Source organism: Opisthocomus hoazin, chromosome 3 (genome assembly GCF_030867145.1).
Source record: "Opisthocomus hoazin isolate bOpiHoa1 chromosome 3, bOpiHoa1.hap1, whole genome shotgun sequence".
Classification (NCBI taxonomy): Eukaryota; Metazoa; Chordata; class Aves; order Opisthocomiformes; family Opisthocomidae; genus Opisthocomus; species Opisthocomus hoazin.
The window spans coordinates 49,411,270-49,426,840 of record NC_134416.1 but is presented as its reverse complement, the minus strand read 5'-3'; the positions used below and the strand labels follow the sequence as shown (position 1 = coordinate 49,426,840).

General features: G+C 40.4%; 1 protein-coding gene across 1 annotated transcript in view; it reads left to right on the top strand.

Annotated features, from left to right (window-relative positions):
• SPIDR (scaffold protein involved in DNA repair) overlaps window positions 1-15,571 on the top strand; it is a 206,881-nt gene that overhangs the window by 68,258 nt on the left and 123,052 nt on the right. The window contains exon 8 of the mRNA XM_075416192.1: window positions 13,578-13,797. Coding sequence (XP_075272307.1) covers window positions 13,578-13,797 — 220 coding nt within the window. The remainder of the gene's footprint in view (window positions 1-13,577; window positions 13,798-15,571) is intronic.

Here is a 15,571-nt window from a genome sequence, read left to right as displayed (position 1 = left end):
TATTCTCTGTGTTTGTTGCCTGACGTGGGTTTAATGCCCTCTTGATTGTTTTCTGAGCTTATATTGCATTTCAGCTAAATATGACAGTTTATAACGTCTCAGTCATCAAAGTGTGTGAATGTAAGGGGTAAAGAACTTCTTTTAAATAGACTCTTCACAACTCCCTGATTTCCAGCATAACCTGGGGAAATTGTGTTTCCAGGAGGTTGTAAGACAATTCAGTGTTTAATTTATGGATGTGCATGGGTTTTCTTTTGGTTCTGGTTTCTTTATGACCACCTTTTCCTCTTTCCTCCTTCATTGTTCTTTGAAGTCAGCTGTATTCATGCATAAGTGCTGAATTTGTGGAGGACAGCAAATGTGAACAAATAGAACACAACCGTGAAACGGGTGTGAAGCATAACTACAGTGAGCACTTCCCTTAAAAAGAAGGGGTGGGAGTTATGTGAATTAGTCATAAGTGACTGGTAACTCCAACTTTCAGTAGTATTTCTTGAGAGATAATGGATTCATAGAGTTTAAGTGTAAAGAAATGGTTAGGTTTTTTTATTAACTTGTGTGTGACTGTAAGCTACAAAATTTCAAGTGTTTTTGCTGTATTAAGTTGACTACTTGTTTCTAAGCACACATTAACTTCCATTTATTTTTCAGAAAGTCCTCTGGTCTTAATTTGAAAACATGTCAAAGAGGGAATATATCACTTGCCTTGAGAGTGTGTCCTTAATTGCACTCCCAAATTTTTAAAAGTGGGTTGTCTTCCAAATCTGAGTTTGTCTGGCTTCAGTTCCCCTCTTTTGTTTCTTGTAAAGCCTTTCTCCATTAGATTAAAAAGCACTTTAGTATGTGGCATTTTCCCTCTCTGGCACTTGCATAGCAAAATCATGCTGCCTCACAATTTTCATAAACTAAACAGACTGAGCTCTTTAAGGCTCTCTAAAGCATTTTCTCCAGTCTTCAAGTGATTGGCAAGGCTTTTTACTGCACCCTCTGAAACTTTTCAGCATGGTCTTAAGAACAAGGACAGCTACTCTGTATGTATTCTTCCAGTTTTAGTCTCATCAAAACCACTGGCCAGGTCCAGTTCACTACTCAGCCTCCTGTATGTTCAAGGCCTGCAATAAGTGTTTGAGTCTGGTTTGGCTTTGGTCACAGCGTGATGCTGGGACTTCACACTGAATTGATTGTCCAATGTGGTTGCGTAACTTCTGTAGCTGTTGTTTTCGGAGATCCAGTTTCCCACTCTCCACCTACCGTTTATGTTTCTTCTGCCTAATCACAGGGAAGTATTTGTGCTATATCCAGGTCTGCACCGTCTAAGTATGCCCAGCTAACCGTGCAGTTCAGATCATTGTGTGTGTCAAGCCTGTCCTCTTCCAGTCACAAATTTTCTTGAATTCATGGTATCCACACAATTTTTTGTAACTGTTTTTTATGTCATTGGTGAAACCATGTAATGGCATGAGTGTTTACTTTCAAATCCTGCTGGAACTGCTCTTACTCAGTTATGATTCTACACTGATCAAAAGCTCTAACTGTAATTCACAAAGTTCTCTGAAGTATTTTTTTGCATTCCACTTAAAGGGTACATTACTGATGGTGAAAATGGATGCTTTTTCATAAGAAAGTTGTACGGTTTTAAGTCAAACCCAAACCATTGGCTAGAACTAGTCTCGCAGATTCTCACTGGAGCTTTAGAAGGCTTACATCCCATGGCCACTTGCATATGATGTGTTCAAAATGCCACCCACATTGAATGGCATGTTATATTTCCGACCTTAATTCCTTACTTATTTTTCCAGTCACTTTGCCTAGATCTGATGTCAAGTTAGCTGGTCTCCGGTCATTGTAGGTCACTTTGTTTGCCCTTCCTGAATACTAGCACAGTATCATCATCCTTTCAGTCTTCTGGAATTTCCCCAGTATTTGAAGATTCACTAGAAAGTAACATCAGGGAACCAGAAATGTCTTTAGCCAACTCTTTTCAGAACTGCTATGTTGCAAATTATACAGACATGCTTACTTAAAAGCAATCAAGCCTTCTGCATGTTGTTTATCCTAGACCTGACTTACTAATGCATAGGAGGTGCCTTTACCATTCTTATGTGGTATGAGGACTTCCTCTTGATTCTTCTGAAATATGGAACAGAAATTGATATTGAATAGGTCTGTGTTTTTAATAAAATGAAAATATTTAGTGTTCTCTGTAGTAATGGATGTGCAACATTGCTAATACGCTAATATTCTTTTTGTGCCAGCTTCATATATGTCATTACAAAACCTTGTGTTTGGTGGCTCACCAGATTGTTAGACTTTAACCCCTAGGCTGAAATATTCCATGCTAAACATCTGCCTCTGGCTGAATTCCTTTCTTTGATTATTCTTCTCTCTTTCAGAAAATGAGTCAGAATTAGTTAGCATTTTATGAGAACAAGGCTGTGGGAAAATACCTTGCTCTATGCTAAAATACATTTAAAAAATTCTTATGAGTGTCTTCAAGACAATTAGTCTTGGCAGAAGCTGAGCCATTTCTGGGATATGTCTTTTGTCATCAGGGTGAAAATCTACGAGAACTTGGGCAAGTTAGAAGTCTTTCTTTAGGACAAACTACTGTTTCATTTACCCTGTGAGTATTTGCTAAAATTTCTGAAAGATGCTGAACATGCCATAATTTAGGAATATACTTCAACTGCACAGCCTAAATTTGATTTCCAATTCCCAGTCCTTATTCCAAAGCATAAGAATGATAAAACAATTAGTAAAATAGCTGTGATAATAGTTGGGGGATATTTTTTCACTGAGGGCAAAATTTATTTTTGATAGCTTTGTTCTGAGAATGGTCACTCTGTTTCATATCATCAAAATGAAATTGGTGTTTGGTTTGGAAAATGTCAGTCAGAATGTTTGAAATATTACTAATGTAACTAGATAACTTTCTAATTGCTTGTAGTCTGGAAGTGTGAAGCAAACGCATACCACTCTCAGTTTTCATCTTTTTAGGTTCGTACCAAGGGCCTGTCACTAATCTGAGAATCTTCTTGGATTTTGTTTCCCCTCTGTTTTGCCCAGTAATATTTCTAAACCACACTGCTTCCAGGATGTTTTCTGACTTCAACAACAGAAGTAGAGGAAAGAACTTCTCAAATTACAAACTCAACCGTGTTATCGAAGGAGTCTGAAGATTAATACGGAGAATTGAAGTAACTTAGTTGCTGGGAGAGCTGTCACATCATTTGGATATCCCAGAGACAGGCAGACCAGAAGTTCATTGCTAAGGCAAAGGGGAGCAATTTCAAATGAGATGAATTTGAAGTCTTGCTTCCATTTTGAGGTTTAAGGAAAAATGTTCCCAGAAGTGCAAGCTGTTCCCTCCATTAGGTATTTCATGTTACAGAATTTTGTGCCTTTGTTTTGATGTTGTTTACTTTTATGTTGTATCAACATCCACATTATCAAAAAAACCCTTGCTTTGGCTTTATTTTCTAAAAAATTCCCTTCTGTTTGCTCCCCTGACCCCTTTCTGTAAGTAACCATTGTGGTTTGGCTGCCTCGTGGTCACCGGGATGAATCACGAACGCCGCCTTTCAGCACGCACTCTCTGGGTTTTGTGCAGTGAGTGGGGGTCTCACTTTTGGCTGGCCCACTCCACAGGGCAGGAGAAGTCTTGGTGCTTCCTCCATTTTGACACTGTCCCTGTGTTGGGGTAGGCACTTACTAGGGATATGCATTTATGCAAGGCGATTGGTAATTCCACTTCTGTAGTCAAGCTAGCTGTATCAGAGGCCTGAATGGAGAGAAGAGCAAAGCTTGCCTGGGCTACGCCGTGTTGGCTGGGTGCTTGCTGTGACTTAGCTCTAACGGAGACGGATGTCAGGCTTTTCACCACAAATCCAGAATTTTTCTTCACAAGATGTAAGCGGGAGGCTGAGAGGTGTGCAGTCGCCATAACAGCAAGTCTCCGATCCATCAGGCTGGTGGCTTGAGAGTGCCATGTGCAAGGGCTTTTAGACCATGTGCAGGCTTTTTTCCTGTATACAGTGCTGCAACTTCCTGGTGAAGTTTCCTGTTTGGGCAAAGAGGAGATCTGGACAGTTCAAAGAGAGAGAGAGAAAGGAAAAAAAACCAACAAAAACCCAAACCTTTTTCCTGTCAACATCTGCTGGTTATATGGGGATTGCATGATGCAGGAGAAAAAACAGTGCTTTTCTGAGTTACATTCAGACAACTTTCCTGTCTATAGGAGAGGACGCTAACAATATTTGAAGCAAACTCATGTAGATTCCTTCTGTCACTTCTGAAATTTTACTTTCTATACATTTTATTTTCTGTTGTTTTTCTTTTCCTTGCAGTTATCATCAAAGCAGTTCTTTACCTGAAATGTAAAAGCATATTATTCTCTAGTATTTGTAGCCTGATACAGATATTTGGTATTTGTTGGCCTGAGATTAAGATTTGGGTTTGGATTACAATTGAATTTGAGTAATAACTGACAATAAACCTGAACCATTGACGTTTCCTTCCACACTGCTCCTTCCCCTCAGGGGGAGGTGACCTTCAAGGGGCAACAGTTCTTCAGTTTGCTGAGGCAAGTGGAACACACACATGAGGGGAGGAGTGTGAAGCCCTCGAGATGAGGGCAGGGTTTCACACGTCACACCACATTTTCAGGAAGGCTGACAGGCTTACGGAAGAGGACATAAAGGATCACTCCCCCACTTCCAGTTTCAGTGACTAGTTAGGGTGGTGGAAAGAAAGGATTCTAGCAGCTTGAATGTCATGAGACTTGCACAAAAATTTATCTCTGTGGATGAAGAAAACAAGGGTAGTCTTTAACAGGGTTCCTTTCACCATGCAAAATTCTTCTAAAAACATGAAAGTCTGAGCTTTGCTTGTTGTTGCTTATTTTCTTCGTTCTTGGTAGTTTGTTTTATTACTTCAGAGTTAATACTATAAATTAGAAACATGGCAAGTGACCAAATTTCTGTTTGTCTGGTCTTTTTTTTTTGCTAGCCAACTGTCTGAACATGTTACAGCATTGGGAAGGAAAAAATCAAATGTAAACTTGTCTTTTTCAAATAAGAATTCTTTGTATTGCTTTTGTTTTCTTATGAGAAACAGTAATGGCATGCACAGTCACTTTAAGTAGCTTACATATGTTCTTATAAAGATTGTATGATGTTTAAAGCACAGCCAAATTCAGCAGCCTTTTTAAAATGAATATAGATGTGGCAAGAAGCCATCACGCCTGTAAGACTCAGTGTGTTTTGGAGAAAAATCGTTTTGAATGGCTTCAGAAGTTACCAGCCCAGGAAGAACAATGTGCATAGATCAGAACAGCAACCAGATGTATTTGTACAGGCTGTGAAAATGTTGGAATCTCCACCTGGTTTTCAATGTTGACTTTGGATTGCAAGGGTCGTCTTGGTATCTACCTGCTTGCCAGGTTTGTTATGCTTGCCCCTGCAATCTTTTACCTGAGGGAGGAGGAAGAACAATAATGGGATGCCAAGCAAAAGAATGTTTTTCTTTTGATTTATGCCTGTAATTTGACATTTTATACTTTTTACATTTGACAATGAAAGTAAAACTTTGTGGCCTGTACCAGAAAATGTAGGCTTGGCTATTCTTCTGCAGCAGATAGCAAGTGCTGTCCCAGGAGGGTGTCTAGCAACTGCAGTTTTGGAGCCCACATTAGACAATTAGAAGTTACATGATGTCGAGATGAAATAATGCCTTTGAAAAAATAACTGAGGGAGACAAATTTGGAAGCGTGTTGCTAGTTTTCTTTATTAAACAAGGCATAAAGTGGAGGTTTCTTTCTTTACTTCATACTTCCATAATGTGTATCTGATCCAACCATCAGAACTAAATGCAGAAACCGACTTTCATTCTTAGTGCAGTAAGTACTATTCCCAACATTAATTGCCCAAGATTCTCTGTTCTTTCAGTGGGAAATGTTCTTTTATAAAAGCTTTTGGCTAGGATTAGTAGAAATTTGACTTGAGTGTAACACCTGTATTTCTTGTAGTTTGTATTTCTAAAGAATTTGCCAGTTAAGTAAAATTATAATTAAAATTGTAATTTAACTTTTCAGCCATGATCTTTACAAATGTCAAATGACTATGTCAGGTACAGTACAGATTTGCTTCTAAACTGTAGTTTGTATATATGATTTGTTTGATAGCTCTTTGAGCCAAAGTAACAGTAATTTGTTTTTTATAAAAGCATATGTCCTTCTCCCATATCATTCAGATATCATTAAGATTAAGAATGTGCATCGTGACTATTTAGTTGTGAAGAACAAATACAGGTTGTCCTGACTGCCTTTTCACAAAACAAAAATTCATTAGCAGTTTTTCAAAGATCAGTGTGACTTCAAGCAATCTCAGCTTCCTCCCAATCCCTTGGGTTTTCTTAGGAGTTTGTCTTGTTTTTTTTCAGAAAGCTCTACTTGTATAAATATATATATAAATTTTTTTTTAATTGATTTAAAAGGAAGGTGTTGAAGTACTCTTCCTTTTGCCTCTTGTCTTGCTTGGTTTCTTTCATCCATGTGACTTACGGGGTAAGTCTTGTGGCTGAGGAGTTTCTCTGTTACTTTGTCATTCTTGCTTTGCATGATAGTCCACATGTATATTTACTGGTAGGGGTGTGTGTGTTCTTTTTTGCTAGAGACTTTCTACTATCACAATAATAATAATTTCCACTATGCTTTTCTTCATGCTTGCATGTGAGGTGGGTTTTTTTCCTCAGAATACTCAGTGAAGCAAAGCTGTACACTGCTTGGCATTTTACTGAACCCCAGTCTTCCTCTGGGTTTGTACGATCTGTTCTACGTGCTTGTAGTTCGCTGTTTTCTGCATTGGTACTGTGGCCCTTGTGAAAATTCATTTCTACCTGGTGTCATGTATGATTGTTGCATTCAGTTGCATTCAGATGGCCCTTCAGCCCTGTGGGTGAGATGCATTCCCTCAGCATTGCAAGATTTTTAAATTCTTATGGAAAAATGGAAAATTGAAAAATTCAGGGGTACCAGCTGTCATAGTCAGCCTGCCTTTGATTTACCCTTGTTGATGTGGTGGTGTTACTGTTCGTTACTTCTGCTGAGCTGCATGGAGGTGCACTGGCTATCCCAGCTTCACATTCAAATCATGCAGAACGTGGTAAAGGTACCCTCTGCCTCCCGGGTTTCCTCTTCAGGGAGGTGTCGCAAACCCCGCTTTAATGCCCTGAAGCACTTTCGCTTACCCTGAGGTCTCATAGGGACTGCTCTGCTGCTGGACTCCTATCAACTGACTCTAGGGTTCCCTTTGCAAGCTTTCCATTCAGGGCCACAGGTAGTCTTTTGGAACACTTGGACAGGAACATTTTAGCCAAATTCATTTGAGAGAGGTGAAACTGCGTGTAGTCTTACTGATGTAGATGTCAGATGCATTTCCATACATGAAGTCTCGTGGATCCCCGCCAGGCAGGGTGTTCAGCTTCCTGTCACTGTGTAGCAAGAGAAACATAAAAAATGCAGTCCCTAAGAGATCATCATTTCTATGTTTTTCTCCTCATTTGTCTTCCTTATTGGCAGTTATGCAGTTATTAAAACAAACTTTAGAGTTGTATTTCAGGCACTGAAGCCAGAATGTCTGAACAAATTTTTTTAAATTGTGCTCCTCAATGTTTTTCCTTTTCTTTTCTCCAAACTGCTTTTTGGTTGTTAAGAGTCAAAGCAGACTGCCTTTCTTCTTAGCCTCCCTCCTAGGCTGCCCTTAGCATGGCTGGTGCATCATCCATGACCATGTACATTCGGTGCTGATGTGGCTTGAATATGTGTGTCTGCTGTGAAGCCGCTCTGTTAGACTGAAGATTAAGGGTCGTCACTCTGCCAGAGACTGTACAGTTACACTGAAGTTTTTAAAAGGCTCAAGATCTCAAGGTCCGTGATCTCCAAAGGAACGGGGAACTTTTTTCTTTTTTCTTTCTTTTTCTTCTTTTTTTAACCTTCCTGGAATTCGGAGTAATGCAGAACATCTGCAAAGTACTGCGTCAGATGTCATGGTACATGACATGGTATATGACTGAAGAGCAGCATCACCCTGTGTACTGAAATAATAAACAGAAATGAAAGGAACTAACCAGGGAAACTGATGCATTCAGCATGAAATTTGTTTGTTCATCTCCCACGTGCTTGAAATATCTTTGTGGATTAATTGAGCTACTTCATGTCCGGGTTGCAAATTGGAGTGAGACACCAACATCCCAGAGGTCACCTGAAATTAAATAATTAACTATGGATGTAAGAGCAGATCTGCTAGGTGGTCAACCCAAAAGTTCCTCTAGCTTAGGATCCTGTTTCTGGCGGTGACGAGCTACCAAAATGCCTAGGAAAAATTATAACAGGGCTAACACTTGATGGTATTTCCCCAAAGTATTCTCTCAACGATCTCCCAAAGATCTCTGACTCGGGGTCTTTCTGAACCAGAACTAGTGTCTGTGTTCTTAGTTCTAAATAAGTTTTTTTTTCTCCTCCCAAGAAGTTACTGGTGTTTTTTCCGAACCTACTCATACAATATAGACCTCTTTTGATCACAAAATTGTGAAGCATCAGGCTTTTTTGGAAATTATGCCCTTGGTCTTTGCCAGGTTTGTTCCATTACTATTGTTGCAAAAAAGACCTTTCCCTGTGATTTCAAAGGTTCTGCTGACAGTAGTAGTGAGAGGTTTATGTCCCATTTGCCTATGTTTGGATCAGGATTTCTTCATCTGTCTCTGAGGAGCCTGAAGATGTGGCTCCTGCATATATGCTGGTGGAGTGGCATTGAATCTGCCTGTCCAGCCCCCTCATGGCAGGGCTGCTGGATGGTTTTTGTCAGAACTTCTTGTTTCTTGGCTGGGAGGTGAGGGAGGTTCTTATCAATCATAGAGAGGCTTCACCAGAGATACTTCCCTGCTTAAATGACTTCTTCCTCCCACCAGTCAGCCTCTCCTGCTGCTTCCACTCATTCTGGACCACTTGTGAGGTCTGGAGGAATTAATTTGCTTGATCACTGTCCATCTAGCAATGACTTCTGTCTGTTGCCTTCCAGTGGGTGGCACTTATCACAGCAGTATTCTGCAAAGGATTGATGTGACCTTTATGGGTGGAAACTAACCCCGTTCATCACTGGTACCTGACTTTTCTTGTACTACGGCCTTTCTGTGACCAACATTTTGAGTCACTAGTATCCAGCATGTTGCTGCATGTCTTTGTGAAGGTTTTTCGTATGAAAAATGCTGTTAGAAGTGAGGGAACATTACAGGCTCCAGTGGCTGATTTCTCCTCCTTTTAAATGGTGCTCTTTAGAGAAGGCATATTGTACGTCCCAAATACCTCTTCAGAATTCACACTCAACCAGATTTATCAGTGCCTTTCTGTCTCTCTTTGTGGCATCTAGAGCCTTGCATATCAGGGATTGAATTTATACTTCATGCCCCTGGAATGAAGAAACTCTCTGTTTATATTCATGGGGCCAGATCTTTCGAATGATCCTTGAGCCAGTGTCAGTGGATGTTTTCTCTGACTTCCCAGCTGGCTCTGTGTGAAGGCTACGGAGCGGTGCTGGAAGGAGCAGCTGCCCATGCTCGGCTGTGTTCCAGGAGCACCGAGCTGTGGCAGCCCTTTGTCACCAGGAGCTCAGCGTGCCCAGGGCTTTGCTGGGAAATGCATCTACGTCTGACACTGGTCAGGCAGCTATCTGGGTTTCCATCTTTATCTCCCTCTAGCATTGCACTGTTGCAGAGACATCTGGCACCAAAGAAGAGCTTTGTTAAGCAGTCCTCAAACTGCTGCTTGAGTGGAAGATTTCTAACACATCCAGGCATCTGTGTGCTCACTCTCTGTGAGTGTGCATGTGGACTTCTCTTTCAGTGGGAGAAGAAAGGTTACCTTCAAGTAAGTAAACTGAAGTTTTTTTTAAATGAGCATTCCACAGGTACCTGCAGTTCTTATTCCTTCTCTCTTTCTCAGGGTCCCTCCACTATATCCCATGATGCTTACTGTTGGTGGTTGAAAGAGAACACTAGGTATGCTCTGACCCATGTTTTCATTACTGTAGTGTGGTGCCTGTCCATTGTGGACACTGAGGCTCAAAAAGATGAAAGAGAGTCTGGCCAAGAGTTGTAGAATGTATGTACGCTTATGGTATCAAACGTGCCTGTGGACCACACACGTTGAACAGTTGGTATCTCTTCAGTGACTTCATCTCGCCTGTCTTTCCTGCATGCTGAAGGAGCTTCTGGAGGACAGTCCAGCCTGGGCACTGTTGGGGAAAAGAAGTGACTGGATAGTGTTTGAAACTGGCTTAATCCAGTCTGGTTGGGCTGTCACTGAAAAGAATCATCCTCCCTCAGTCTTTTCCTGCCTCACCTCCCCCCTTTCCGTCACATGTTCCTTCCTCCTCCTGGTATCTGCTCATGTGCTTTGGTGGCTTTGCCATTAGCTGGAATAGCTCATTGATTTTGTTAAAAGCTAACCCTGAAGACAGAAATTAGAGTGCTCTAGACGGCAGAATGGGAAAGAATATGCAGTGTCAGAATGGGCAGGATTGCAGCACAGTTATTGCTTGCACCTTTTTAAATACGTATTACTGTAAGATACTTTTCCTTGTTGAAGATTACTAGGTATTGCCGTGAAACCTGCACACCTGCAGGTTTGTATTTCTTGGGATGTAATTCTGCTTTGCAAGTGAAATTAAGTGAATGAGGACTTCAGCAAACAAGCGAGAACTTCTGTGAATTGTCCAAGGGTGAAAGAGAACACTGCAAAACCTTAAAGTAAGCTTTTCACACGGATGAACAAACAAGTAAACTTCTCTGGAAACTGTAGAAATTCAAGTGATCTAGTGCATCTCCTCACCCACAAATTCTCCCTTCAGTGTGCAGCTACATATGTTTGATTTATTTTTGATTGACATAACAATACAAGAGCCAAATGAATTAAAAACGAAGCTACATTCTGAACTTTGGTGTTTCATCACATGCCAGGAATCCAAAGTGCTTTGCCATGTTGTTCGAGAGAGTGTTCTATCACCAGCAGTAATAATAATTTCTGAGTAATTAAATTAAACTATCTCTGTGCATCTAAATAAACAAATAGATTGTGGTTCTGTAGAATGTGCGTGTGTGCCAAGTGTGAGGCTTGGCTAGTTGTTGAAATCGTGCTGCTTTTAATGTAGAAGCATTCGGCTTCATTTAGTATCAGTTCCCAGTGTTTGCACCGACTTTAAGACTGGCCTGCAAGAGACTCTAATACCTTGGTAGGGTTTTTTCCTCCAGTGTCTTTTAGAAGCTTTCATGTAGATACAGTTCTTGATTTACCTAGTATTTTTGACTGTTTCATAGTCAGAGGTATTAGAAGATAATTGTTATTAGGTTGGCATTTATTGTCTTCAGCCTGCTTTGTCAGCTGATTAACATACACGCTGCTGACCAGTAAGAAGTGTCATAAAATTCTGCATGTAAGAAATGCATAGTTCGGAAATGATGAATAGTCTTTCTCACGAGCTCTCTTAAAACTTTCTTTTTTTTAATAAACTGTTGGTGTGTTTCCAAATGAAGTTGATTTTTTTTTTTGTGACTTGGTTTTTAAAGTGGATGAAAATGCAAATTGTGCAGTATGTCTAGAGGGGAGAGGTAAATGCTCAGTTACTTTGAAGGCTGAGAATTTTTGTGGTTGGGAGAATTTGTTTATGCGTGCCAGATGACTTGGGGTTGACAGAGGACCACAACTGCTGCTAGTCAGGCAAAACAATTCAAGTGTGAATATTCTAAGTCCTTGCCGTTAGGCATAGAAAACTAGTCCACGTTCAGACTTAGCAGCAGCTTGCACATAAGCAGACCTTAACACAGTGCCACGAGTGTTTGGAGTGGCACTGTGCTGTTACAGCGTTCCCTGAGAAGATGACAGCGGTGAGGAGGAGTAGTGGTGGCTACCCTCTCTCTTCATCAGCCAGTCTGAAAGGACTTGCCAGAAAGGATCGGTTCTCCTACTCCTGCTTCTCAGATGCGAAGGTTGAGCTGTAATGGCTTGGACAGAAATGGCTTATGTACATCCCATGGAGGACTTTCTGGTGGAACCCTTTATCCTGCCAGAAGATACCAGTTCATGGGAAACAGAACATTTGCAGAGGCATGTTGCATGTGATGAAAATTTGGTTCATATAAAAGTGGTTTTGAGAACACTTCAGTTTTATATTTCAAAATTACTTTATTTCAGTTTCAGTATGAAATGTAATAAAGACTGGGGAATACAAAACAGGGACAAAATATTTTCTTTTCTTTTTTTGTAGAATTTATTTAATAAACCTGAAATGTTTTAGGGCCCAGTTTCTTTGGTTTGGATTTCTTGAGGGTTGGGTTAATTTTTTTTTGAAGTTTCTCATAAACTGAAACTAAAATATTTTTATTTATTTTCCAAAGGAAAAGCATTCACAATTGTGAAATGGGCCTTCAAATAAACAAATAACTAGTACAGCTCTGCCATCAAGTTCCAGTATCACGTTCACGGTTCCTCCCCTGCTTCTTCTTTGCTGTGGGAAAACAATAATTTATATCAGCTGTTTTTCTCGGGATGCTGTATTTTTCCCAGCACAACTTGTGAATCAAAATGGGTGGAATTTGGGCTTTGCTGCCCCTGTCCTCTGGCACCCTGTCTTTCCCCACTAACTGCTTGTAGCATTCGGCAGATAGGTAACAACTGTTCTCCCCTCAGTGACCCGAGTGCGAATCTGAGCAGGGCTAGGTGAGAAAGAGAAAATCTTACATAATCTTACAGTACAGACTCAGGTCGGTCTGTGTAGCTGTTGCCCTGTGCAGACTGCAAAGGGACCTGGAAGTAATTTTATTTCAGTGCAAAGTTATTTCTTGTTCAGTGTAGGGAAAAGTGCTTAGAATCGAACTATAGGGATGCTGGTATCTGTTCATGTTGCTGTAAAACAAGAAAGCCTTCTGTATCCTGGTTGCCCACTGATAAAATGGATGATCAGTTTTGCAATAATTATTTTTTTAGGCAGTGCATCTGTCTTACTCCCTCTTTCTCCACATTCTTGTCTAAATGTGAATCATCATCATTTAGATGCTTTGTACCTAACAGATACTCTTCTAACTTTGGTCCCTGAAAACTGTTGCTTAGAGAAAGGTCAAGGAGGGCAAACACAGCTTTGCTTTTAACACAGTGTGATTATTCTGCTTTTAAATAAATTTATTTTATGCAGTATCTAATAAAAAAAAGACAAAAGTGAATGAGTTGCAAGGTTAAAAAGTTCAAACGTGGTGGGAGAGGGCTTCTAGTAACGACTTTGTGATTTCATTGGTGTTTGGAAGAAGTGCAGGTAGGCTTTTGTCTCCATGGTTAATAGTATTCATAAAGAAAAGAAAAATGACCAGAAAACCTTAGCATAAGTCCTTTGGTGGGGCTATGTATTCTACTCATGTGGATTTTTCTCAGTCAGACAGATCTGCAGAGAGCAGAGGGATGCACATCAGAGTGCCAGAATTTCTTTTTCCTCATCCAGACATTGTGTTTTTATTTTTTATTTTAATTTACTTTCCAGATAAATCTGGTGTCTTAATTGTGAAGATCTTAGAAATTTTTGAGGAGTGTACAATACAAGTTGCCATCTGCCAGCAGCTGGAACAGTCTCCTGCTACGCTTTCATCCGAGGATGCTGTCATCAGTGCCGGAGAACCGATACTCAAAGTCCTCTTTGCGAGAGAGACAGCAGCTCACCTGAAGGGCAGGCCACAGGATGTCATCCACATCTACCCTCCGTGGTGAGTAGGGAGAGCTGGCCACGCTTGCTGTAGCACTGCAGAACAAAGTGGGCTGGGTAGAATGCTGGGTGCACTGTTGCAGGAAAGACCTCAGAGGATAAGGGGGAGAAGGGCTCTCTTGTGGTCGTTTGTCTCTGGCAGCTGGAGAGACTTTGACAGATACCTTAAAGATAGCTCAGATAACAAGTGAATGTGTATCATAATGCCTCTAGTGTTGCTCAGGGCTTCAGTTTTGTTTTCACTTAATATTTTCACGTTTAGAGCGATAGAAAGGCCTGAGCAATATCTTATCAATGGTAAGGCCAATAAAGTGCATACTTTCTGGTAGCAAAGTAGTTCAGGAATGCTCATCTGTTGCTGTGAGTATGGGTGTAATACAGTTTCAGTGGAAAAGTCTCTATTAACTATATAGCATTCAGCAAAAACAACATGCAGCTAAAAAATGGGGGAAAAAACCAAAGAGATTAGTTTCACGCTATTCTCAAGGAATCGGTAGACGTTTTTTGGTAGTTCTACATTGCTGCTGCTGTCACTGTCTTCAGTTCTCCAAATCCCTCTTCAGCACAACCCTTTCTGGAATTCTTCAAAATGTTTGGTCTACATTTGTGATTTTTTCTGAATTGGATTACTTTCCTGATTTTAAGGGGCAGCATGAAGTGATGAGATTTCTAGTAAAGCAGCTGGTTGTTGGTGGCTGTAGGTTGGAAAGTCTACTCTTCATAAAAATTTAAGAGAACTTTGAAGTGGGAATGTTGCTCCTCTTTTTACTCTTCTCCACCCAAATTATAAAAGAGGAAATATTTTTCTTCTTAAGTATTTCAGCATTCATTACCTGAGTTTTAGCCTCCAGGTGCAGTAGAATCCTGCATCTAGTGTTTAACCATATCCTTTGGCAGAACACTTTAATAGCTTTTGGCTTTTTATTTTAGTAGGATGCACTTTTCATGTAAGCAAAAGGTTATTTCATAAAACCAGAATGTTTGGGCAGGGAATATGTCACCGTTGTCAGAGATGCTGTCCTTACCTACATGGCTCTCAAGGCACTTTATAAAGACATTAGTCAATAGAGGCAAAACTGCATTATATCTCATCTCTAGTCCTATTTTCTGTTGTTTTGGCATTATCTTAATGTCAGTTGTCTCTTTGTTTACTCAACCAGAAGTCAAAGGAGTTGGCCTGGATACTGTCAAACTAAACCTACTGGAGGAAAGGCGGGGCGGGGGGGATGAGGGATGGTTTTGTTTTAGATTGCTATTTGGCACTTTCAGTTTACATTAATTGGAAATTGGACTTGTACACTTAATGGAAGTTTCCTCTATCACATTTCCAAGCTTCTATTCTGTTAAACTTTTACTTGAGAGCTCTGAATGCTGAAATGTGGTTTCTGTCACTCTGCATTGCGTTTGTACTTCTGTCGTTAAAAACAAATACTGTTTATATTCAAATACTTTCCTGTCGATTCAAATGTGTGACTAGTGTAAAAACGAATTAACTATATCTAACCCTGACATGGTGAAATAAGCATATTTACGTAAGCATAGTTGCGTATCTTATTGATACCACCAGTCAGAAGCAAAAGGGAACAAAAAAAGCAGCAGATGCAAGGGGAGACAATCCTTGAATGATGTGTGTGTACTTGGGACACACAGCACACTGTGCGTCATCCTCCTGTGTTAGGAGATGCTTGCATGGTAAGGTAGAATGGGATGAGATCGGGTGGTTTACCAGTGGTCTGCTTCTGCTGCTGTAAAGTAACGTCCTGAGAGGAGAATTT